Genomic DNA, 24,420 nt, shown 5'->3' with positions numbered 1-24,420 from the left:
ATAAGTACTGTAAGATTTTGCATAGAAAAGAAATTTGTGGCAGCTGGCAGGGCAATAGATTCTAATGATACAGATCTATTTATTTAGCTTTTACATAACAAATGAAACTGAAAGAAGATAAAATACCCTTGAATACAGCTCTGCCATCTCATATTGGTTAGCATTATAGAGTAAGTGGACTAAGAATTTCAGCCTCAAATATCGTCAATACAGCATTTCAAAACCTTTTGGTATCATATAACGTACACAAACCCTCATGCTAATGTATACAGCCAGCAATTGGGCTCCCCTGCTACAAGTTAAAGTTTATTCACGTTACTTCATCTAAACCTGAAAGCCGATGGCAGTGCTCCACAACAATATATTAACCCAATACTCTCATGTGATGCAAAATGCCTACAATTGAGGGAAGAAACATATCTTATTGTGTATCAAAGACATAGGCATAGGCTCACCTTGCCATGTATCAAAGAAGATAGACGGCCAGCTAACCATGATGTAGGGATCAACTGAGCACCAAATACTGTGGCTTTCCTTATGGAGCAAATTCACCTCATCTGTTTCTAGGCAGAAGGATAGGAACCACTCAGGAGAGCGAGGGTCCACAGTGGTCAATAATTAGAGATAGGTATACAAAGCTATTGATAACCACCATAGGCCGCATCCGAACATCAGCGTCTTCTGAACACTCGGTGATCTCACTGACATTTGAGCGCAATGAGAACGTCTTGTGCAGCATGAATCTCTCGACACCATCATCGTCGGCTGCCCAGAGCCAAACAGAAAGCATGCATTGCAGTACATTGACGACACAGAACTTCCCATCCTTGGTGTGACCAAGCTGAAACATTGAGGATGACACTTTCCAGAGCGGTGGTAAATCCATCCGAGAGAATTGCAATGACGCGGTGTTGAGCACGAGGATGCATCCCTCCCCCTTGTGTACCCAACAGACGAAGCCATTGACAACCGTGCCAGTGGCGTATCTGTCATCGTCAACCAGCAGCCCCCCGGTGTCCATCTCCGGCAAGACGACCTGCCACTCCATGGTGTGCGACGAGAAGACGGCCACGCGCGGTCCCGGTGGACGCAGACCACGCGGGACGGCCGCTGCTCCTCGCCGTCGGGGGAGAGCGTGTGGAACTCAAGGAAGGCGTTGTTGACGTCGCTGGGGTAGATGTTCAGGGCCCGCGAGTACGGGTTGTAGCGGGCGCATTTGTCAGTGGCACGGCTGACGAAGGTGGCGTACCCGTCGACGTAGAGGATCTCGGTATCGCTCCGCCACGCGGGCTCGGAGGCGTCGGAGTCATGGAGTAGACCTTCGAAGGCGGCAGCGATGTCGCTGCTCTTGCCTGCAGCTGCAGGGACGATGGTGTTCTTGTAGGGCGGCAGGAAGAGGGCGAGGAGCGGCGGTGCGTGGAGCTCACGGAAGCGGCGCCGGAAGGCGGGGGAGGAGCGGACGGCGCGGAGAAATGTGCGGCAGGCGAAAGCCGCGCGGGCGAGACTCGTGACGGCGGGGAGGCGCAGAAAGATTTCGAGGAGAAGGTCATCACTGAGCGCGGTTATGGTGGTGGTGGTGGGAGCGGGTGGCGGCGGCGGCGGCGGCGGTGGCGGTGGCGAGTCGGCCATGCTGTGACTGCGAGCCTGTGAGGAGTGGCCGATTGCGGAATTTCTCGCAACGGAACACTGGCTCCTGATGAAAACGCAAAAACACAGCGTTTACAGGCCGGCCCATGTAGTACAGGATCATACGTTTTTCTTTTGTTTTCCATTTTTACATGATTTCTTTTTGTTGTGTGTGTTCGATCGCAAAATAAATCACATATGCGACTGGCGGCAGGTACACGCCCACATCGCAGATCACCAAATTGTTTTCTAATAACGTTCTTCTCCTTTTCTTATCCTAGCACACATGGTTTATTTTCAATCGAAAAAAAGGTCTACGCACGATATAGAAATGTGTTTATTTAGATAGTGTTTGGTTAAAGAGATGATTCTATTTTTCATAGTATTTATTGGACCGGTGGGATAGAGTCATCCCACCTAGAGAATATTCATGTCATATTTGGGATGAGCAACTCCAAGAGACTCTTTGTATCATTTCTAATGGTTAGAAATAGAGATTTTGATTAAAAAAATGACCTTCGACAGTTTCTCCTAGTTTGGCAAGATAGTAATCCTCTGTTCCGGATTTATCGTTAGCCAAGGATAGAAAGCAAGAATGACTCTCTAAAGTGTGTACCAGATATAAAAAGTTGTCGACGAGTGAAAAGATTTATTAAACGATTTTTATGCAAATGGCTCCCCAAGTAATTATTTAGAAAGTGAGTTTTAGAAAGAATTCTAGAGTTTTCAAAACATACTCCCAATCTAGATTTTTCTAGCAAGATTTAAAAAAAAAACTGCTCTCCAACAACTCCCTATCTTAACCCCCAATCTTTCCGCACTTGGGAAAACAATCCAATCGTGCGGATAAATACGTGCGCGTATCCTTCCGCCAGTCTAAAGGTGGAAGGATGTGGGGAAGAATAAAATGTAGGACATGGTTCCTAATTCAAATATATAAGAGAGAAATAAAATATAAAATTGCTTAGGATGATTTTAAAATAGTCTAGGATTTCTGATACAAAATTATCTTCTATATATATTTTATGGTCTAGATTTTGAAATCTATTGGAGGAACCCAACAAATATGCTCCCAACTCTTTTTTAGCCTCTTGAAAACTCATTGATATACCAATTGCTTTTTTGAACTATTGGAGATGCTCTTTAGATGCCATCTTGGTCGTGTTCTTATTTTGGGCTCAAGCTTGCGCTCTCTCTCTCTCTCTCTCTCTTTCCTTTGGTAGTAGTCACGCCGTGGATTTCAAAATCTATTTTCTTTTGCTAGAAATGATTTTTTCTTTGCAAATATAGTGTTTCTTCTATACTAAAATAAACAATTATCCACAGCCTTGAAAAATGTTCCATCATGATTAAAAAAGTTTATTTTAAAGGAAAAATATTCCACCTAGTTAAAGGCTTAACTATTTTATTCGCAGAAAAAGGCTCAACTATTTGTAATTGTATAAGTCACAGATAAGATGTCCATTATGCCATTTTTAACTAGTGCATGCCATAATTTAAATTATTGTAGGACATATTTTTTAAAAACCATTTTGGTAAAAAAAACATGTATTAAGATATTCTATCTGCTCCCAAATCAATCAACTTCTAGAGTTGTCTTAAGTCAATCTTGATAAGTTTGACTAGCTTTATAGAAAAGAGCATCAATATTTACGACAACAAATTAACATTATAAAAATATATCTCATGGTATATTAATGATACTAGTTTGACGCCATAAATATTTATGCTCTTTTTAATATATTTGATCAAACTTAAAAAAGTTTAGCTTACGGCAAGTATAGAAGTCGATTTATTTGTGACCGAGGCTTTAATGTAAAATAGAATGTGATAAGTATTTTTTTATCACAATAAATACTCCTGCTAAATTTGTGATAGACTGGTAAGGCATGGCACTACATTTGGCCATTCTCCTCATCGCCTGCTAGCCAAGTGGTCAACACCTTCTGCCACCTGCTACCTACTGTGATTTCTGGTCAAAGATATTCGGCCTGTTCGTTGGTTGGTTTCTGGGCTAGTTTAGGTTGGCTGGTGCTGATTTGTTGTGAGAGGAAAATACTGTTGGCTGACTAGTTTGTGCTGGCTGAAACCAACAAGCGAACAGAGTGATTCAATGCTTATAAAAATGTGTGCACATAAGTTGGTAGTAACTAATGATTTTTCTGCATCACAAATTCTAGTTGACAGTTGACACAAGTTGAAGCTAGGCCCTGTTTAGATTCCAAAAATTTTTACCCTAAAATATCACATCGAATCTTACGACACATGCATAGAGTACTAAATGTAGACGAAAAACAAAACTAATTGCACAGTTGGGTGAGAAATCGCGAGACAAAACTTTTAAACCTAATTAGTCCATAATTAGACACTAATTATCAAATACAAGTGAAAGTGCTACAGTAGCAAAAAAAAATACCAACTAAACGCGCCCCAGTCTTTCTGTATAAAATCCTTCTGCCACCCATCCCCATCTCACTCACATACATAGGGCCTGAGTGAGAACAAAAGAATCCACCTTAAAAACGGCCATGGCAGCCGCCACCGCGACTGCCAGCATTTTGCTCTTTGCTCTCTTCTTCGCCGGAGCTCACGCCGAGCCGGCTGAGCTCCCATGCGCGCTCCCCGCATGCAAGACGGTGGGCGGCGGGAGCCAGTTCTTCGACGTGCAGTTCTGCCTGGCGGCACTCGGCTCCGACGGCCGGAGCATCAGCCACTGCATGGACTACCAGGCCTACTCCGTCATCGCCGCTGACCTCCTCGCGGCCAACGTCACCGCCACGGCGGCCAAGATCGACGGCCTGCTCCGGGACAGCGGCGCCGGCGCCGGTGGCAGAGACGACGGTGGCGACGAGGCCACAGCGCGCTGCCTCCGGTCGTGCCAGGCGCTGTACGGCGGCACGGTGCGGAGGCAGCCCGGCTGCGCAGCCGCCGTCCGGGGCGTCAGGAAGGGCGAGGCGACGAGGTGCCTGGAGGAAGCCGCCGCCGCGGCCAAGCAGTGCGAGGACGGGTTCCGGAGGAGCAAGGTGGCGTCGCCGGTGACGGCGGAGAACCAGAACGCGTTCATGCTCGCCAAGCTCGCCGTCGCGCTGCTCGGCGAGGTCTATGCTAATAAATGAAGAGGGCTTCTTCGTAGTATATAGGGAGAAAATGTTGCTGTAGACTGCTGTTTTTTAGGGGAAAATCATAATAATAAAATGAGTGAAAAAACTAATTGAAAATGGCGTGACACAATACAAAGCAAAGAAAACCTGATGTGATTTTTATTTACTGCATCATGTTATTACACAATACAAAGCCCTGTGTTCAAGATGCTAACAACAACCCCTGTAGCTGCTGGCATTTGCGTATCACACCTTTTATATATACTCCTAGTGTAGAGTACCTGCCACCAGCCTAGCTCACATCTCGGCGACAAGTTTGGACTGAACCAGAGCGAGATCGAACGAGCTGAAGGAGTGAGGAGCTAGCGTGACCTGCATCTCCCCTGCAGCATTGCTCAGACCGCTCTTCACCGGCACAACCTGCAGCGCAATTGTTCACCGCCAGGTTTCGCATTCAGATGGGATCTCAGAAAACACAAGATTGAAATCGAAAACAGAGCGCAAACATGCTTTGAGGCATGTGATCATTCAGACACAGGTAATAAGCACAAACAAGGGGGCAAATTTACCTTGGTTGGGTTACTGAAGGAGTTTTCGTCCATCACATTTGCTGATGTGAGAACAGTGGCGGTTGATCCCAGAGCGTTGATACTGGCCTGGAGTCCACTCGTGGAGATTGTCAGGGTCACAGCATCTGACCCAAAGTTTATAACCTGCACAGGAGCTTTCTGAGATCAATACAAGTTTGTAGTTCCCTCATATGCAGGATGTATGCAAGGAAATTGTTTTACTTGCCTTTACTCTTAGGAAGCTGTTCTCCGAGTCCTGCCATGTAATCGCAGACGCTGCGAGCGAACCAGAGTAGCTGGAGCTGATTGTAGTTGGATGTAACATAGCACCACTAGACTCGCGGAAAAGCGTCTGCATCCAGTAACTAGGAGTGCCGTAATGTTGCCAGGAGTTGAAGACGATAGCGTCCGGGTTCCACCTGATTGATTTATCCCAACAGAACTATCACAATGTTGGATTGACAAGAACACGACGAGAAACAGTGGGAAAAGTGTAAGGCCATATGTACTAACGTTTGGTCATTGTTGTTTACGAACAGTGGCGCGTAACTTGCCATGTAAACAATGTCACTGCAAAGAAGAAAAACAAAGGTCATCAACTCACTGTAAAGATTATCTTCGTAAAGAGACTAGAGCAGGCAGAATTCTTTCAGGTCATGTGACTCAACGAGCAAATATAACATCTAAAATTCATCTGCAAAGACTCGGGTTTGATCATCAGGTAACCTACAACAAAAAATTTCAAAAAAGGAGAGATCACCTATTCTTCTCCAGTCCAGTAAGGAAAGCAGCTTCTGCTAATGAAGCAAGAAGACTTCCTCTACCTGCATCACCTCTCCAAACAGCGTACTCACTTACAAAAGCCTGCATTTGAATCATATCCAGAAGATATTTACTGTCAAAACAGAATATGGTGACGTCAATGTAACTAAGCAAGAAAATCAATGAAGTTCTTGACAGTCCCCAGAACATGGAAATAACATCACAGATCACATTGGCCCCACATATATGTGTTCCTCATTGTCAGTTAGGATCACAACTCACAACACCTAGAAGAATTGTATCCTCTCTATCTCTCTCAAGCGTTATGCACAAATATTCTACAAGAAAAAGAGGACTCATTTCATATTATCCTAAGAACATCCCAAGAGAAATGTCAAGAAATCCCAAATACAATGTAAATGCTACTCATGAAAGAGGGCTTCTTCACAAGAATCTTCATTGTGAAATCGAAACTTACCTTGGGCCCACTACGAGATGTTCTGTCAAATGTGCTCTTCATGTTGAACAAAGTCTTAGAATCAGTATAGACCTAGAAAAAAGAAGCACCACTGAAATTTAAGAGAAGGCAAATAAATAATTAAACAGAACTGCAGGATGAAGACAGAAAACTGAGACAAATAGACTTGCAGCAAGAACTTTACATGGAAGTCATATAAATCAGCAGGATGATCAAGTGGTGTAGATGAACCATCGCAGTTTGAAATCATTTGAATGTCTGGGTAGGCCTGTCTTATAGCATTGTAGAACTTCAAGTAGTTACCTGATCAACAAAAAATGAGAATATCATGCCATGAAACAAAAAGTAGGTTACAACAGATTTTAGCAAGTATTTTCCATGTTAACTACCACTGGGAGATATGTTCAATTTAATTAAGTTTCTTTGCTAGTGAAGAGAGGTTGGTTAGAAACTGCCAAAGGATGTACAAAAATGTAGATGGTAAATTTACCGCGGTAAAATTTTTTCCCACAATCTTCATTTCCAATCGCAACATATTTCACTGGGAATGGTTCAGGGTGCCCCATTGCAGCCCTAACAGAGCCCCATGTTGAATTTGCACTCCCCCTTGCAAATTCTATACTGTCCAATACATCCTGTAGAAAGACAAACAGTTCCATAAAGAAGAAGCTACAATTATGAGTATAAAAAGTACATAAGTTTATGAAAGATATAAGGTATCTTATTGAGTTTGGTGCTATTCATATAAACAGAAAAGGTTAGTTCATGGATAATCTTGGTAAAACCGAATGTAAAACTCAAGCAAGCATCATCTCTGCATGTGAAGTTGTGACCTGAATTAAAAAGTAAAGGATCAAGTCCACCATCATATAGTTTTCAGCATTCTTGAAAAAGAAATAACTTTATAATTATTCAAAACTAATAATATGTAACTGTTCTCATCATGGACAATGAAGTTTTTAATCTTGAGATATGCTTACTTACTCACAAAAAAATGAAATGCTATTACAACATCTAATGTTCTGATATACAATGGTAATTTGCACCCATTGTTGAGAAAGTATGATGCTTTAAATTTGTGAAGACTCTTCTGCCTCTATACCAAGAAATGTTTAGTATGCTAGAGAAATAACTACGGAGTCAAAACATACCTTTACAAATGGAGTAATAGCAGCAGTATCAACTTCATCATTGTGGCTGACTCCTGAGTTACAAGAGGGAACTTTCTGTCAATTAAGAAGCCAACAGTGATAAAGGTTTAACAAACCTGAAAACAATTACCATTGTTGAATACCCAGATTGGCTCAGCATCCAGGTCCTCCGCAAGCTTTGATGTATTTTTCAGAGCTAATTGTTGTTAGTGAGGGCAACAACAGGGAAGGAAAGGTCGAATGGAAGCAGTTTAAACTGGCACCTGAAGAAATTCATAGTATCCAAGGCCATCATCAGTCCAGTAATGCCAAACATCCCCGAAGTGTCCAGGTCTCTCTTCCCATGGACCAATAGATTCTCTCCACCTAAAGGCATTTCTTAACCACTCACCTTCTACAAAGCAGCCTCCTACAATAGTATCATGCAATCTAGTCCATTATCTCTAAATAAAAAAAGGGGCAGACCCAGTGCCGGAGGCTCCCACATGAGTGGGGTCTGGGGAAGGGAAAAACCGAGGCAAGCCTTCCCCCTGCAAAATCTGCGGAGAGGCTGCTTCGAACCCGTGACCTGGTGACTCAGTGAGACAGCTCTCACCACCGCACCAGGCCTGCCCTTCTCTGCAGCAGTCCATTATCTCTAAATGTATTAAGATATTGCAATATATCATATATGTCTTAGCATCAAGAACCTGATTCTATCTAAATAAGAAAACACAGAGCATACCAGGAAATCTCAAGAATCGTGGTTTTAAATCCAAAATCATGGATATAAGTTCTGTGCGAAAGCCATGTCCCTGTGTGTATGCAGAGAAGCATTGTTGTTAAATACTCAGGTCAACCCTTGCATGACAAACATTGAGTAAACTAAACAGAAGAACCAACATATAAATTCAGCAAAACAGGCTATTGATCAGAAACATTTATTGGTGATTAGATTCATCAAACAAACCAAAGTAGTGAGCAGGATCTCTACTATTCCTGCTCTTAAAATATTGTTGCCAAGTGGCTGCCACTTGCACATGATCGAGGTAACCAGCCCAAGATTTCATGGAAATGTGACATAATTATTGTATTTCTGAAAATAAATATTAGTTATTAATATTTCATACAGGTGTTTTATTGTTCTTATTTGTGTCTTCCACTATCGGAATCAAGAACAACAATGTAATATACCTTGTATGTGTCTTCAGGCATGAGTGATACTTGATCAAACCAGACAACTCTTTTCTTGTTAGTTGTTATTTGAAGCCTTGAGGTTCTATTGGTTCCTTTAGCAACCAACTTTTGCTCCACTTTTGTCCAATTTGATTCGCCGGAAACTCTGCAGCAGTGCAATCCTTTCAGATATCGTGAGCAACCAAATATTGACACTTGTCCTGATACCGAGAAAAAGATACTAACGTTATTGTAGCTGAAGCCAGATTTTGCAACCCATCAGAGCTTGTTAGTGAAACTGTCAAGTCGGTTGCTTCTGGTGACTTAACATACATAACAAGATTGTAGGCCTTTCCATCTTCTATGTTCTGTAAGTTGAAAAAGGTAACATTATACAAAACATAAAAGTGGAAAAGGTAGGAAAAAAGAGCATGTACTGCAGATCTGTCTAATATCAGAACCTGAAAAGTAACACTACCAGAACAATCCAAATAAAACAGTGGAGCTCTGACTGTTGTAATTCCTAACTCTGCTTCTACAGCTATATTGCTACTCTGCTTTTGGATATTGGCATTGCTAGTTACTTATGAAGTTATGATTAAACCAAATCCCGCAGCATCATTGCATTGCGCAATAACAAATATCATATAGATTATTGACATTAACTAAATAGTTTTTACGAAATTATCCTTTTGTCATACTGATCTGAACAGGCAACATATGATAAAAGTCATACCATGCCCCAGAACCCCGGGTTGTAAATACCAACACCACCAGTAGGACAGTTATCGCAAAGGACCTCCATCCTCAGAGCAATGATGTTTCGACTGAAACATGATGTCCGATCAGTCTCCACGTATATAGAAGAGTCATCTCCAATGATGGACCATGGGTCAATGTTTGATGGAGTATGGAGGCCTCCAGCTTCAAACCCTGCAGCATAAATGCAGACGCTGTTTATGCATAAATCCAGGCTCGATATTTGGCAGAAGCTTCAGAAAGGAAAAGGCCTATTATGATCTATTCAAGCTTGTCCTCAGAATAATTTTTGTATTTATCGTTTTCAGAAATTTTTAGAGTTACGCTCAAAACAAGGACATGTAAAATCAGGCATGGCTCAATTACCTCTGTTGCTAACAAGTTCAGCCCATATGCCACCAGCTCCTGCATGGTTGATCTCCTACAGTAACAGCAACCTTGTTATGCGAGAACACAGTAATGGAACACGGAGTGCATTTGGATTATTCCAGTTACATGTGATAAATCTTTTAGCAGATCAATAAGGCCATTGTGTACCAAGAAATCACCGCCTCACCTCAAAGAATATTCCAAATAGTGTATCAGGGATCTTCCGAGCAAGCTGTGGCGAGGCATCGACCGCGAGGGTCACCGTCTGGGTGGCCTCTAATTCTGATGCCAGGCATTTGCAGCCTAAGCAGAGCAGAAACAAGAAACAGAGGATGGCACGAGGGACCGCGTCCTTGCTGGTACCCATACGCTTCCACTTGTCAACTCTAGTTGAGCAGGTGTGTCTACCGAACACCTGAGAGAAGAAGGCAGATATAATCATAGGACATTAGAGTTAGGTGGAAACCGATAAGCACAAGCAACTCGAGTCTTGACACGTTCATCAGATTAGAAAACCGCTGCACGTTCATCAGATTAGAAAACCGCTGCACCGCTATATATTACACACATATGCAATAACTACTAGATAGATGCCAGAACATTACACGTTTAAGCTACACCCGCACTCATCTGTGCGACTGAAATTAGAATGACGCTTATTGTTTCGTCATGCAGGAGATGTGCAGGCTGCAGGCACTTGGAATAAAAAAAAGAAGAGCTGCCTTTATTTAAAACGGTGTAATTATTTCACCAGACAAAGCACAACTACGCAAAGATTAAGCATTTAGCAAAATTCTCCTGAGCTGGGCATTCCATCAAACAAGTCATGAGCCCCAAATCCGAATACAAAAAATAGGAGGAACACGAAAGACAGGGTCTTTAGAGGGTTTCTCACCATGCATCCACCATCCGAAGGAAGATGCGAGCTCCCAGGCTGCGAGTGCAGGGCAGGGCATAGGAGGAGGAGAGCCCGGGAGGCGTGCCCGCTCGCGCTTAAGTAGAGAAGGGCAGAGGAAGCGGTTAGCAATGGCTTTGAAGGCAGGGAAGTGTGCCTGCGGCTGCGGGCTACGGAAGCCACGCAAGCGGTGTGTGCGGGGCGCGCGTCGGATTCTGATCGGGTCACGCCGCGGCGACGGACGGGGACGGCCGGACGGGGGAAAAAAGCGCCCAGGTCGCGGCGCGGCGCGGCCGCAGTTGCTTGCCGGAGCGGGCCACTTCGTTCGGCGGTGGCTGTCCTGTCTGTCGCCCGCGCGCGCCCACGGGCACGTGGGGCCCACCCCGCGCGTGACCCATGCTGTCAGAGTGTATATTTGTTCACGGGCGCTAGTGGTACTGTTTATATTTTCGTTGATAATCATCGAAACGAGTAGTCGTCGTTAAGAAGGGTTTTGGCCTATTGCTTTACTTCTTTAAAAATAAAATAATTACATCACTGCATATATGAGATATGCTACCAAAACTGAATAAGCAAAAAGCATATAAAACAGTTAATGTGAGATCAAATTATAGGAGAATGTGGCGGCCAAACAAATAGTACAACGTAGATGTTTGTATGTGATAGGTTATAAATAGTAACTGTATTCAGTGGAAGATGACTTAGTATTTCTTAGGGAATAATGTGACACTAATGGAGTATGATACGTGCGATAACTTACATGTAGAGATTGGAAATAGCGAGGTTTGCTTTTATAAAAGACAATGACGAGCATATTTATAATTTACTGATATTGGTTTTGTTCATTAATAATTATAGAAAAGAGTCATCGTTGTCCCCGGAAGGACTTGTCCTGTTTGAGTCCATTAGTAGCTAATAATAATTAGTTAGCTAACACAGAGTTAGTTTCGAGATAAAATTAGCTGGCTAACATCAATTCACTTGCCTACCCATTCCTTCTAAGTCAAATTATCTTAAGTTTAACTAATTTTATAGAAAAGTGTAACAACATCTATGACACCAAATAAATATATTTCATGATATATCCAGTGATATTAATCTGACGCTATAAATATTGGTGCTCTTTTCTATGAATCTGATCAAACTTTCAAATAGTTTAACTTAGGACATTTTTATAAATTGATTTAATTAGGAACGAAGAAAGGAAATATTAGTTTATACAAAATCTAAACTGGCTCAGCTTAATTTGCAGTGCAAATTAAATAACTGGCACATGGCTAGTAGTGAGTGGGGTTGTACTTGCTAGCCAAAAAGCAAAAAGCAAAAAGGCAAAAAGTATGAAAGTGTCAACAAAACTATATGATCGTTTTCCATCTCCCACGTTACTTTTTTATGTTGCATCGCACACATGGATGTTTTAATAATCTAGGAAAAAATGCAAGAGCGCTTTATATCCTAGATCCAATAGGAATCTAGCCAAAAGCAACGACACTTTATGTCCTATCCAACAGTATGTACATGCACCTCACACAGATTGCAAGAAATATAGAAATGAAATAGGAAAACAAGCAAATGGGAAAAAAAAAAGGAACACATCTCGAGCTGGAGCGACTCTAAGGGCTCGTTTGGCACGGCTCCCGGCGGCTCCGGCTCCGCTGCTGTAGTGCTACTGTAGCACGGAGCCGGAGGAGCTTCAAATTGTGGCTTCTCCGGCTCCGGCTCTTCCCAGTTCATTTTCTGTCTCGGTTTCCGAAACGGCTCCGGCTCTTCCCAGTGTCGCAGGCGGAGGAGCCAGAGCTGCCCGGAGCTGCACTAAAGAGGGCCTAAGGGTGAGTGGTTGTACAAGGGATGCTTGGTTCGAGGGAACCACCTCATTCTAGATGTAGATGAGATAATATCTCATGAGTCAATTTGTCAAAGTTGGTGGAAAGAATACTCATTATAATTAACTTATCATGAATGAGCTGATGATGAATCAACTGCTCAATTCCAAATTTGTATTTTCATCCATATTCAAGAGTGTTTGCAAGGGTAGGATTAGTATTTACTCTGTACTTTAATTTTTTTTATAAAAATTGGGATGCGTGCACGGTCAATTAATGAATTGTAAAGGATTGTATAGAGTAGGCACCCAACGATCAAATTGGGATACATATAGGAACGTCTCCATCGGGTTTACGTCATCGAGTTTCACTTGGTGAAGCAAGCACTCAACACAAGAGATTGCGGCGGCACCTATATTCAGGAGCACGCATGCACGCGTGCAGTCCGACGAGTGAGCGCGGATGAAAGGGAATAATTCGGCGTTTTGCTGTCCATCATCATACTACTACATGGTGTGTACAAATGCCAATGCGTGACGCGATGGGCTTGCTTGTTGCGGTTGCATGCTTAGCTCCAAACATACGCAATGTATATAGTGCGTGCGATGCGAGATCTCGGTTCAACCGTAAGTGGACTACTCCGATCCGGCAGGGTAGTAGCCACGCCGCGCGTCGTCGTTTCGGACCGCATCGCATCGCATCGCAATCATAGCGATCCGATCCGGCCGTTTGCCTGCGAGCACAGTCTTCTTGTTTGCGTCGTCGTGGGAGCGCACGCACGCACGCACGTGCATCACTACTGTAGGTTATACTACTATTTGGTTTTATTTTAAGATGAGAAGAGTAACAATAGTACAATTTAGACACAATTTTGACATATATAAGAGTTCTGATCGGTTTACAGTGAGGCTAGCGCCCGAAATTTTGGATGGGGACTGCCCCGCGCCTGCCCGTGCCCCCGCATACGGATGCCGCTGGGCTCATCCGCACGCCTGCGCCTCCTTCACATGGGGGGAGGGGGGGCATGCGCCGCTCCGCTTCCTGCGCCTGCGTGCGCCCACGCGGGGGCCGCATCTCGATCTATGCCTGAAACACTTGCAACGTGCATTTAAAATAGTTGAAACACTTGCAATGCCTGAAACACCAGGAAAACACACGTGTAGCCATTGCAAAACATATGTAACATCCAGATAAAATACCTTTGAAAGCTCTAGTTTGGTTTTGGTGAAGTGATGAAACCATAAGTGCTAACTTAGTTTATCAGAGTGATTATAAGATATGCAGCACTACTCCAAGTGGTGAAGCAAATGAAGATCATGACATGATGATGGTGATGATCAAGTGCTTGGACTTGAAAAGAAAAAAAAAGATAAAAACAAAAGGCTCAAGGCAAAGGTATAAGTGGTAGGAGCCATTTTCTTTCGGTGATCAACACACTTAACGAGTGTGATCACATTTAGGTTCGATAGCCGTATTATTAAGAGGGGTGAAACGCGTATCGAAATACGGTTATCAAAGTGCCACTAGATGCTCTAACTCATTGCATATGCATTTAGGATCTAGTGGAGTGTTAACACCCTTGAAAACATTTGTGAAAATATGCTAACACATATGCACAAGGTGATACACTTGGTGGTTGGCACATTTAAGCAAGGGTTCGAAACTTCACCGGCGCCCTGTACAGAAAAGACAGGGTTTTCACAGAGTGCATCAGAAGCGTCCGGTGGCTAAACCTAGGTGAACGGATGTCATTGTGAGTGACCAGACGCTGGTCTCGGTAGGACCGGTGCGTCCGGTCAGTGGAAGTAGTTAAGACGCTGGAGGGGTGCGTCTGGTCCCGCTGACATGGTGGCGCCCAGAGGAGACGTTGAGTGACCGGACGATGGGTGAGTCCGGTCGGGCATGACCGGACGCGTCCGGTCGTGAATTTTCGCGAGTGGAACCTTACTGAAAACAACTGGACGCTGGTGTTGGTGCATCCGGTCACTTCGAGCAGCGCGTCCGGTCACAATTTAAATGTACTGATGACCATTGAGATCGGGCGATCAACATTTAAAGCAGGGGACATGTGGCGTGCATCGCGCGACCGGACGCTGGGGTCCTGCGTCCGGTCACCCCGAGCAGTGCCCAGTGAAAGAGTACAACGGCTCTATTTCGTAGAGGCTTCTATTTAAGCCCCATTGCTGGCTCAAGCTCACTCTCTTGGCCATTTGCATTGACATAGCAACCTTGTGAGCTTAGCCAAAGCCCTTTCACTTATCTCCATCATTGATTCATCATCTTTGTGAGATTGGGAGTGAATCCAAGTGCATTGCTTAAGTGTTTGCATCTAGTGGCACTTGGTGTTCGTGTTTCGCTGCGGGATTTCACTTGTTACTCTTGGTGGTTGCCGCCACCTAGATGGCTTGGAGCAGCGAGGATCATCGAGCGGATGTTGGTGATTGTCTTCGGCTTCGATCGTGGTGATTATGAGGGGTTCTTTACCTTTTCCCGACAGAGAGCCAAAAGGTACTCCAGTGGATTGCTCGTGGCTTTGTGTGATCCTCATCTTGTATTGGTTGTGCGGCACCCTATTAAGGGTTTGGCGTGTGATGCCAATTAGCGCGTGAACCTCCAAGTGAGTGAATTGCCACAACGAGGAGTAGCTTGCCGGCAAGCAAGTGAACCTCGGTAAAAATCATTATGTTCATCATTTGATTCCGAGGTGATTGGTCTTCATTGGTATTCATTCTTGTGATTGATTGGTTCATTCCTCGACTCGGCGGTATTACCATTTTGCTCTATCTCTTTACATTACCGTAAACTAGTTGTCAAGCTCTTTAGTTTAGTAAATTGTGAGAGCTTGGTAGTTTGGTTAGTGTGGCTCTTTAGTTAGCCTTTGAGAGCACACTAACTTAGTATAGAGACATAGCCATTGTGAGGATAAAAACTATAGTAACTAGAATTGTGGTAGGTGGCTTGTAATTTTTAGTAGGCTAGCGCAACATTTGCTTCGCCTCATAATTGTCTAACCCGTTTATTAAGTGTAGTTGTAGAAATTTTTAATAGGCTATTCACCCCCCTCTAGCCATTAGGACCTTTCAACCTTGCAACATATATGTGTGAAACATATGCAACATCCAGATGAAACACTTGCAACATATGTGTGAAATATACGCAACATCCAGATAAAAACACTTGCAACATACGTCTGAAAAGGCTGAAACACTTGGAACAATACACTTGCAACATACGTGTATAGCCATGGCAACATATGCAACATCCACATGAAACACTTTGCAACATGCATATGAAACACTTGAAACATATGTTTGCAACGCGCGCTTTCAGCGTAACATGTTCTTGTTGCTTGGGCGAATCGAGGCTCGCCGACGCGGAGCTCGACACTAGCATGATGCTCGATGCCACAGAGGTTGCCAGCTTGGAGAGCTTAGCGACGATGCGATGATCGATGTCGGCAACGCGGAGCTTGCCGGCGGCGTGGAGCTCGTTGGCAACACGGGGCTCTCCGGCGGTAGCGCGCGTGGAGCTTTGTCACCGGTGCGCAGAGATAGGGTGGGGTATGGCCGTGACACGTGTAGGACGGGTGGCTGCGCAAGTTCGAGCCCGAGCAGAGATGCATAGGCTCCACGGCATCCTTCCTCTCCCTGTTGCTTTGAATAGAGAGATGGAGGAGAGAGAGAGGCGAGATGGAACCGGAGAGGATAAGTTTGGCCACCTGACGGGAGTAGATATTTATGTGGTGGAAAAAATATGTGGACAATGTGAGGCCATGTCGCGTCGGTCATCCAGGCGCGGGACAAACGTCCGCAGTGGAGCATTACTGATTGGTTTACTCCGGTATATAATGTCATGGCCCAGAACGTTTATAGGAGTAAGAATAACAACAACAAAATACGTGGACCACATGCGACCACGTAGCTAGCGTCGGCCATCCACGCGTGGGACGGACGTCCGCGGTGGAGCATTACCGATTGATTTACTCCGATCTATAATGTCATGACCCCCAACATTTATAGGAGTAAGAATAACAACGCTCGTACAGTCATGGCACGAAGTATAATTCAAAGGAAAGTTTTTCTTTTCTTATCTGCCACTAAATTTTTTCTTGCTTCACTATCTATCACTAAAAGCTTTTGAGCGTCCTACCTGCCATCCACCTTAACTTTTTTTATCCTATCCGCCACTTCCGTCTACTTTGGGGCTACGTGACAGTGCGGGTGGCTTCATATATAGGAAAAGTATTCATCTCAATCTATACGTATTGAGTGGATTGGAATGGAATTAAACTAAATTCCATTCTAATCTATTCCAACACATGTGGATTGATGTGGATACACATAAAGATAAGAAATTTTGTCAATTCCAAAAGGTATTTGAACAAATAAGGTAAAAGTTTCGTCGCATGTACAACATGTCTACTAGTATAGGATAAGAGTAGGATAAAAACTCGAATGTTCTACAATATTCTAGAAATAAAATATGTGTGTAACTCTTTTTGACCCCAAAATTAATGAGGGGTCGATAGACAGCTAGTTTTTTTGTCTCCAACTGTTCCAGAAAGCAGCTAGTCCATTACTAGACGACAAACCCTAACCTTAATAACACGACTGATGGCTGACAGTAGTAATAAGATATTAAAAATTCGGAAGCCACACTACCCTTCGATCTTGATCGAGAGTCGAGACAAATAAAAAAAAACCTTGCGCGATATGAAAAAAAAAACAAAAATCTATCAAAAAAAAAGGAAAAACAAAAAGTAAATCTATCAAAGCCAGGTTTCGATCCTGGGACCCGCTGCGCCACTTTGATGCTTGTGTTCAACATGATTGCTAAATTTTTTATATCCTATAATCCTACACCACAAATTAAACCTCAGCCAGAATAGATGAAGCATAAGAGCGAAAGGAATGATTGTGTTAGTCGGTACTCTCATTCCTCAGAGAACTAATACTCAGGTTCAATATTCAGCTGTGAAGTTAAATGTAATGGTCGCCAAAAGTTGTGATGGTAGTCTGGTAAATACTGGCTTACAGTTGGGTAAACATATCATCACCCAACATAATGCAGCGAGCAGCAGTGCTGATCCGGCGGAAGAAAATCCTCATGCTGTTGTTGAAGCTTGACATATCCAAGGCATTCGACACCCTCTCTTGGCCTTTCCTGCTGGAGGTACTGTAAGCGCACGGTTTCAGCGACAAATGGTGCGGCTGGATCGAGACGCTATTGAGCACCGCCTCATCGAGGATACTACTAAATGGCCACCGAGGACACCCCATCAGGCACCTCAGAGGGGTTCGACAGGGGGACTCCTTCCCCGATGCTATTCATAATAGCAATGGACGTCCTCCACAGACTGTTCAGTAAGGCGGCAAATGATGGTGTGCTGAAGAAGAGAGCCCCTTCGGAAATCAAATTCCAATGCAGCATCTATGCCGACGACGCCATTCTCTTCATACGGCCATCTATCCAGGAGGCAAGGGCAGTCAAGGAGATTCTAAGCATTTTCGGACAGACCACAGGGCTGCACACAAACCTAGCCAAGTGCTCAATCACCGCCGTCTACGGAGGCGACGACGTTCTGCCAGAAATTGTGTCCATCCTCGGCTGTCAAGTGCAGACATTTCCAATCAAGTATCTGGGGCTGCCGCAGAGTACCAAATCAATCTCGAAAGCACACTACCAATCCATAGTACAAGCTGTCGCCAGGAAGCTACCACCGAGCCACGGTTCGCTAATGGCGAGAAGTGGAAGGTTGGTCTGGGTAAAGTCGGTCCTACGGGCGGTTCCCATCTACGCCATGATGGCAGAAAATCTTCCCACTTGGGCAAGGAAAGAGATCGACGGAATCTGCAGGCGGTTCTTCTGGGCCGGGAAGGACCAGTCAGTCAGAGGAAAGTGCATGGTTGCCTGGAAAGCCTGCTGCAGGCCAAAGGAGCTCGGTGGACTTGGGATCAACGATCTGAAGCTAGCCGGTTTCGCCCTACAAATGCGTTGGCTATGGCTGCAGAGAACCGATCAAGATCGGGCGTGGAGCCAGCTGCCGATCCGATCCATACCTCCAAGGAAGTCCAAGCCTTCTTCAGAACGTCAACCTTCACCAGCCTAGGCGATGGGCGAAACGCTTTGTTCTAGGAAGACCGGTGGATTGACGGGGAGGACGTCGCCACCATCGCCCCATACCTGCACCAGATAATTTCGCGGCGGGTGCGACGCACGCTAACGGTTAGACAAGGCATCCATGACACAACATGGGTGCGCTGCATAAGTGGAGGTCTCTCAGTGCTCGAGCTCACGGATTACCTACATCTCTGGACAGTCGTTGAGGACATCCATCTTGGCAATGAGCCTGACACGACATTTGGCGCTGGACGACAGACGGATGCTACACAGCCAAATCGGCATACGACATGATGCACAGCGGATCCATCAGAATGTCAGGCCATAGATTGATCTGGAAAACGTGGGCTCCGCTTCGCATCAAGATCTTTATTTGGCTTGCCATGAAAAGAAGGCACTGGACCGGCGACAGAAGGGCGAGACACGGTCTCGAGGCACATGAGTTATGCTACCTCTATGACCAAGGATAGAAAACAATCGACCACATCATTGCAGTATGCCCGTTCACCCGTGAGGTATGGTACTACGTCCTGCAAGCGCTTGGCCACCAAGTTCCACCAGTCTCCCAAACGACGCTCTCCTGGTGGCGCCGATTGCGGTCAGTGTGCAACAGCGATCAGCGAAACGGCATGGACTCCCTCTTCGCCCTCGTCTCCTGGCAACTATGAAAGGAACGGAACGCAAGATGTTTCCGGGAATCGACATCGTCCATCGGCGACCTACTGCACATCATCAAGAGCGAAGCCGACCGATGGATTCAGGCCAGAGCATGCGGGCTACGTGCGCTGGCACAGGGCTAGGACGTTGTCAGGATAGACATGGATTACGGTTGTTGTTTTTTTTTTTCCATAATGTAGCGTCCGCAAAAAACTAACGGCCGAGAGTGCAACTCTTGTACTATAAACTCTTTCTTCTAATACAATGATATGCATACTCGTGCGTATTCGAGAAAAAAAAACATAACAATACGAGCAGACACAACTCCAGTGAATATATATCACTTTTGTTTACAATGCATGCTTAATATATATTGCACCAGAGAACCGAGCGCGTGCTTGGGTAGTTAGCCGAGCCAGGTGCGTACGCAACCGTCGCGAGTCCCCAAAATAATTTTGTACAACCTCTCACATGTGGAGCCATAAAAGGTGGAGGTGTAGTTGTAGTCTTGTAGGTTTGTTTGTACAAGTTTTGTGTGTGAGAGAGAGAGGTGTGTGTGTTGGAATGTTTGTACACGAACATATATTTTAGTTGTATCTAGATGAGAGACATAAAGAAGAAATATATTGCACCATAAGGATATCCTCAATTATTATCAATTCAAAATCCCACCTATATATAAAATGGTTCAATCAAGTGAGACTGTATGTTAATTGCTAGGAGATTGCCCAAAGATGGACATGCATGCATATGTTTTTTTGTTCTCGATCGCTTCCTTTAAACTTAATTAACGTGCGCGTGTGCACGACCAGATGAACGTAACAACTAATAACAGAAGAATAATGTGGAGGATTATCTTGTACTTTTAATTAATATCATATAGTATCCACATGTCAATGTACAGTCCACGATACAATGTGTTAGAATATACGTTCGGCCTGTTTGTTGGTCGGTTTCTGGGCTGATAAATTCGACTGGTGCTGGTTTGTTGTGAGAGGAAAACAATGTTGACTGACTGATAAGCCCTGGCTGAAATCAACAAGCGAACAGGCTGGTTGTGGACGCGCATAGTAGAAATTAATGGGTGAGCAGAGCCCCAAAACTAATATCTACCTTTTCTTTTTGAGATTAAAATAAAATCTGACGACTACTTATGTTTATGATCCGATATTGGAAGTGTTTTCTTTTTCTTGCGGCCCAAGTGGCCAAGTCTCGTATGCACGTATATCGTCATGGGCCGAGGTTACCTATGGGCTATTGGCGGCCCCAGTGGCTGATGTGTTGCACCGAATTGATACCCCTTGTTTTCGTGAGGGCAACGATAGATCATAGATAGATATGTAAATACGTATCATTGTTGTATACGAATTATTTATTATTCAAAAAATAATTGCATGTCTCTGCCTGCCTCATTAATCTTAATTGTATGTATATGTAGTGAGGTTCCAAACACACAACTTTTGACGACTAGTATCTTTTGTTATAAAATATTTATGACACATATTCCTTCATTCATGTTAGTAGGTGTGTTAGAATTTACTGTAGAAGGATAAACTTCATACATTTTAATCAACAATTAGTCAAATTAGTGTGTAAAAGCTATAATATGAATTGTTTCATGTTTCAGGTATCTTTAGTAGGGTTATATATTTGTAAGTAAAATTGGTAGTCTAGATGCTTGCTCAAATGAACAGAGGTAAGTAGCAACGACATACTTTGGAAAGCACGTGCTAATATCACAACTCAGTTTTTTTTTTTAAAAAAAAACTTCCTGTTGTCATAAGTGCAAAATGTTCAGGCAGTCTTGCGCTCCTCAACATGTTTAATGTTGTGGTTTCCCATAAAGTTCAGCACTATCAGCACGTTACTTACACAACTGAATGAACCTCCTATGTATATGAGAAGCTAATTTATCCTTCATTGCATTTTTTTTGAGTGGATATTGTTTAGTACTAAACTTTAGTACTTGGTAGAGGTAGGGTTGTGAATCACCATGCCCATATATGTAGAGGTAGAGGTAGAGGTAGAGGTAGAGCAAATCCAAGGTGAGTGTGCTTGCCTTGTGGGTACGGTAAATACTTGACATGGGGGTGCATACATAATGAAAATTTGGCTCTAACCACTGTTATTTCATTTTTACTACATGAATGTACATCCGCCCATGTGTCATACACTAACATGGCTAGCTACATCATCTGCTCAGAAAGCGCACCTAAAAGAGAAGATGCGATGTAGTAGCGGATCCAAATTAAAAGTTTACCTATGGCGAACCTTTTACTATTAGTTGCATGATAAAGCAACCACTATTCAATATGCTAGGTGGAAACATTGGGTTGTTGGCTCATGCATTCGTAATTTCGTATCGACTAGTAGGGACTAAAAAAACAAATAAAGGCCAAATAGCAGTAGCAGCCATTGATTCAGAGAGAAGTGCACAAACGTATTCAGAGAGAACTTTCTGTCTCACCGGCCCATCTTTTTTTTGTGGTTATATGCTTAATAGGATGTGTATTCTCAGCTGTAGTAGATGATGAAACTTTTTCTAATACTGATGTTCTTTGTATGCATTTGCAAGCAACATGCTGTCATCGTACAAGAGACCTATGAGTCTTTCCAAAACCAAAAGAATATGTTATATATACTAAGCTCTTTATCATTGTGCCCTCTTGTTTCAATTATATTGTATAAGTTGTTTTCTCGATCTAAGAATGCGTGGCAATCACCATTGTGCTCATTTTAACAATATAATATAATATAATATAATATAATATAATATAATATAATATAATATTGGTCCTCAACATTATAGGGATGGAAGCCGGCCGGGTTATCCTTGATAGAAAAGTTTTGAGTGCTTACTCCTTAGTACTGAACTTCGGTACTTGGTGAACATTTGAACAACATGCGCATTTGAACCCCACAACGCCTTTTTGTTTGCACCCGGAAGAATCACTTATGGGACTGAGTTAGGAAGAAACATGACACAGTTCCGCCCCATAGGGCTGCACATCATCCCCAAGAGGAGAGGGCAAACAAACAACTCAAAGATCAAAATAAAATAAAATTACATCTTTTCCAAGTTTTGAAAGGCCCGCTGCCGCTGCTCCATGTCTTCTTTTGTTCATAGCACCACCATTAGAGGCGTTATGCTATCATTGTGGAAAATTCTCCGGTTTCGTTCTTTCCAAATATCTCACATGACGTAGATGCATAGGCCGTGACTAGCAACTTCTCACCAGTTAACGATGGAGGTGTGACTAGCTACATGGAGATGTGGCGAGGTAGAGAGAATCCTTGCCACACTAGCACCTGCCTCCAAACGTCTGCAGCGAAAGGCAACTTAAACATAAGTGAAGACCCGTTTTTTTTTTTTACTATGCTCTCTGTGTTTCTAGCCTTTTAGATCACATCACAACCCTCCAAGTGCTGGATCTGCTCCTTGTGCATAGTGAGCAACCAGGTCCACGTCCTGCTGTTGGAGCAAGCACAAGCATTTAGAAATAAATGATGTCATTAGTGTAAAGTTGGAGCATCAATTATATGTAGGAAATGGTGATTGAGCATTTGGCATAGAAAATTGTGATCCAGCAGCATGCCAGGGCCATTTGTATGTCCGCAAATAATTGGTTGAGGAACTAGGGTGTGATCGAAATATGGCTGCAAGTGGAGGTTCATACATATAAGTCTTATTGTAGTTTTTTTGTGCTTTTGGAAATTGTATGCTCTCATATGTGTAACTCTTTGGCACCTGACAGTGTGAGTTATATAAATTGCACTTTTATGTTTTTCTTTTGCAGGTGCAACACCGTTTGTGGCCTCTACACAGTCAGGTATTATATCCACTGTGAAGTATCCACTGGATCATGGTGTTGATCTAATGAAAGCAGATGTAAAAGGACACGCAGTACACAATGTTGTATGTGCAGATATGAGTCATCAAGGTTTTTGGTCATGCTTGTGTGGTTGTGTGCCAGTTTGTCTTTATTTCTATGTACACCATAGATGGTTTTGTAAGATGGTGCAAAAGCTAGTAGACTTTTGTCTTGGTTTCTTTTTATTTCTGTAGGCTTGTTTGTATCTTTAGACTACATCAGAACCCCCAAGTGCTGGACCTACTTCTTGTGCACACTGAGCAACCAGGGCTACGCCCTGCTGTTGTAGCAAGCACAAGTAGCATGCCATCTTTGTCATCCTGAATGTCTTTTCCATGGATCTACATTCTCCTAGTCTTTGATCTGAGTTGCTATTGTTTTTATTGCTTTTTCAGAAAGTAGATTCAAAAGATTGAGATACTAACCTTAGCTGATGAGGTATGAATCAGTCTTGTAGTGCTACTTCTTGAAATTTTCTGTTCTTCTTTGCAATCTGATGTATGTCCCTTTCCCCTGTTCTGCGTGAGCAGAGCAGAGGCTTTCCCCACGCAGTAGATCGGTTTTTGTTTTGCTTCTCTGAAGTCTATCTGTTATATTCCTATGTATTCGTGGTTTTGGGCTTTTCTTATGGGCTGCGGCTGTTTAATGGACCATTTTATCATTTTAGTTAATGGGTTGTACTGTTTTATTCTTCAGTCACACAGAAATTACAACAGATTTTTCTCTGCGTGGGCCTTCTTTAAAAATCCATTATTTTATAGGCAACCAACAAACGAGTGCTAGCTTGTTTTAAAATACACAGTTTCTTCTCTGTTGAAAATCATATGTTCTGCAGGCAACCAACAACCATGTGCTAGCTTGTGCTAAAACACGTGGTTTTTCCTCCGTTACAAATCGTGTGTTTTGCCGATGCGTTCTCTTTGGAAGTTGGAGGACGACGATGAAATGAAAGCGAATTCCAAAGGAGTCTGTCTATCAATAACCGTGTGTTTATGTTTCATCTTCCTCCTCCAACTTCCAAAGAGAACGCATCGGCAAGAGTCGCCAGCAAGTCGCTGTTATATGGAGGGAGACCCACCCAGC

General features: G+C 43.5%; 3 protein-coding genes and 1 pseudogene across 3 annotated transcripts; 2 read left to right on the top strand and 2 right to left on the bottom strand.

Moving 5' to 3' along the window:
- Positions 1-493: 493 nt before the first annotated feature.
- Positions 494-1,629, bottom strand: LOC136487990 (uncharacterized; annotated as a pseudogene).
- A 2,126-nt stretch (positions 1,630-3,755) lies between these two features.
- LOC136486213 (uncharacterized) lies at positions 3,756-4,761 on the top strand. Its single transcript, XM_066483081.1, has 2 exons — positions 3,756-3,833; positions 4,061-4,761. The coding sequence occupies exon 2, from the start codon at positions 4,155-4,157 to the stop codon at positions 4,740-4,742; it is 588 nt and encodes a 195-aa protein (XP_066339178.1). The 5' UTR covers positions 3,756-3,833; positions 4,061-4,154; the 3' UTR covers positions 4,743-4,761.
- Positions 4,762-4,863: 102 nt separating this feature from the next.
- Positions 4,864-11,228, bottom strand: LOC136486212 (alpha-L-arabinofuranosidase 1-like). Its single transcript, XM_066483080.1, has 18 exons — positions 10,866-11,228; positions 10,158-10,385; positions 9,968-10,022; positions 9,579-9,775; positions 9,089-9,210; positions 8,861-9,008; positions 8,412-8,481; positions 7,951-8,096; positions 7,818-7,863; positions 7,688-7,740; positions 7,027-7,171; positions 6,721-6,839; positions 6,537-6,608; positions 6,057-6,160; positions 5,810-5,866; positions 5,523-5,715; positions 5,297-5,440; positions 4,864-5,147 (listed from the first exon to the last, which is right to left on the bottom strand). Exons 1-18 carry the CDS (start codon positions 10,866-10,868, stop codon positions 5,025-5,027), a joined length of 2,025 nt encoding a protein of 674 aa, XP_066339177.1. The 5' UTR covers positions 10,869-11,228; the 3' UTR covers positions 4,864-5,024.
- Positions 11,229-17,945: 6,717 nt separating this feature from the next.
- Positions 17,946-23,753, top strand: LOC136487988 (uncharacterized). The gene is made up of 3 exons (XM_066485056.1): positions 17,946-18,342; positions 23,263-23,354; positions 23,733-23,753. Exons 1-3 carry the CDS (start codon positions 17,946-17,948, stop codon positions 23,751-23,753), a joined length of 510 nt encoding a protein of 169 aa, XP_066341153.1.
- The last annotated feature ends 667 nt before the right edge of the window (positions 23,754-24,420 follow it).

Source organism: Miscanthus floridulus, chromosome 10 (assembly GCF_019320115.1).
Source record: "Miscanthus floridulus cultivar M001 chromosome 10, ASM1932011v1, whole genome shotgun sequence".
In the NCBI taxonomy this organism is placed as follows: domain Eukaryota; kingdom Viridiplantae; phylum Streptophyta; class Magnoliopsida; order Poales; family Poaceae; genus Miscanthus; species Miscanthus floridulus.
This window is presented reverse-complemented; position numbering and strand designations above follow the sequence as displayed.

What these genes read in the sequence shown, in the direction of transcription:
- LOC136486213 (XM_066483081.1), top strand. Translation starts at nt 4,155, where the DNA reads ATGGCAGCCGCCACCGCGACTGCCAGCATTTTGCTCTTTGCTCTCTTC.
- LOC136486212 (XM_066483080.1), bottom strand. An exon ending in ACCCGGGGTTCTGGGGCATG is followed by an intron (nt 9,211 to 9,578) that starts GTATGACTTTTA and finishes TTCAACTTACAG; the next exon opens with AACATAGAAGATGGAAAGGC. An exon ending in CTGATTTATATGACTTCCAT is followed by an intron (nt 6,609 to 6,720) that starts GTAAAGTTCTTG and finishes TCTTTTTTCTAG; the next exon opens with GTCTATACTGATTCTAAGAC.
- LOC136487988 (XM_066485056.1), top strand. Translation starts at nt 17,946, where the DNA reads ATGGCCACCGAGGACACCCCATCAGGCACCTCAGAGGGGTTCGACAGG. An exon ending in GTATCTGGGGCTGCCGCAGA is followed by an intron (nt 18,343 to 23,262) that starts GTACCAAATCAA and finishes TTTCTTTTGCAG; the next exon opens with GTGCAACACCGTTTGTGGCC. An exon ending in TTGATCTAATGAAAGCAGAT is followed by an intron (nt 23,355 to 23,732) that starts GTAAAAGGACAC and finishes TTGCTTTTTCAG; the next exon opens with AAAGTAGATTCAAAAGATTG.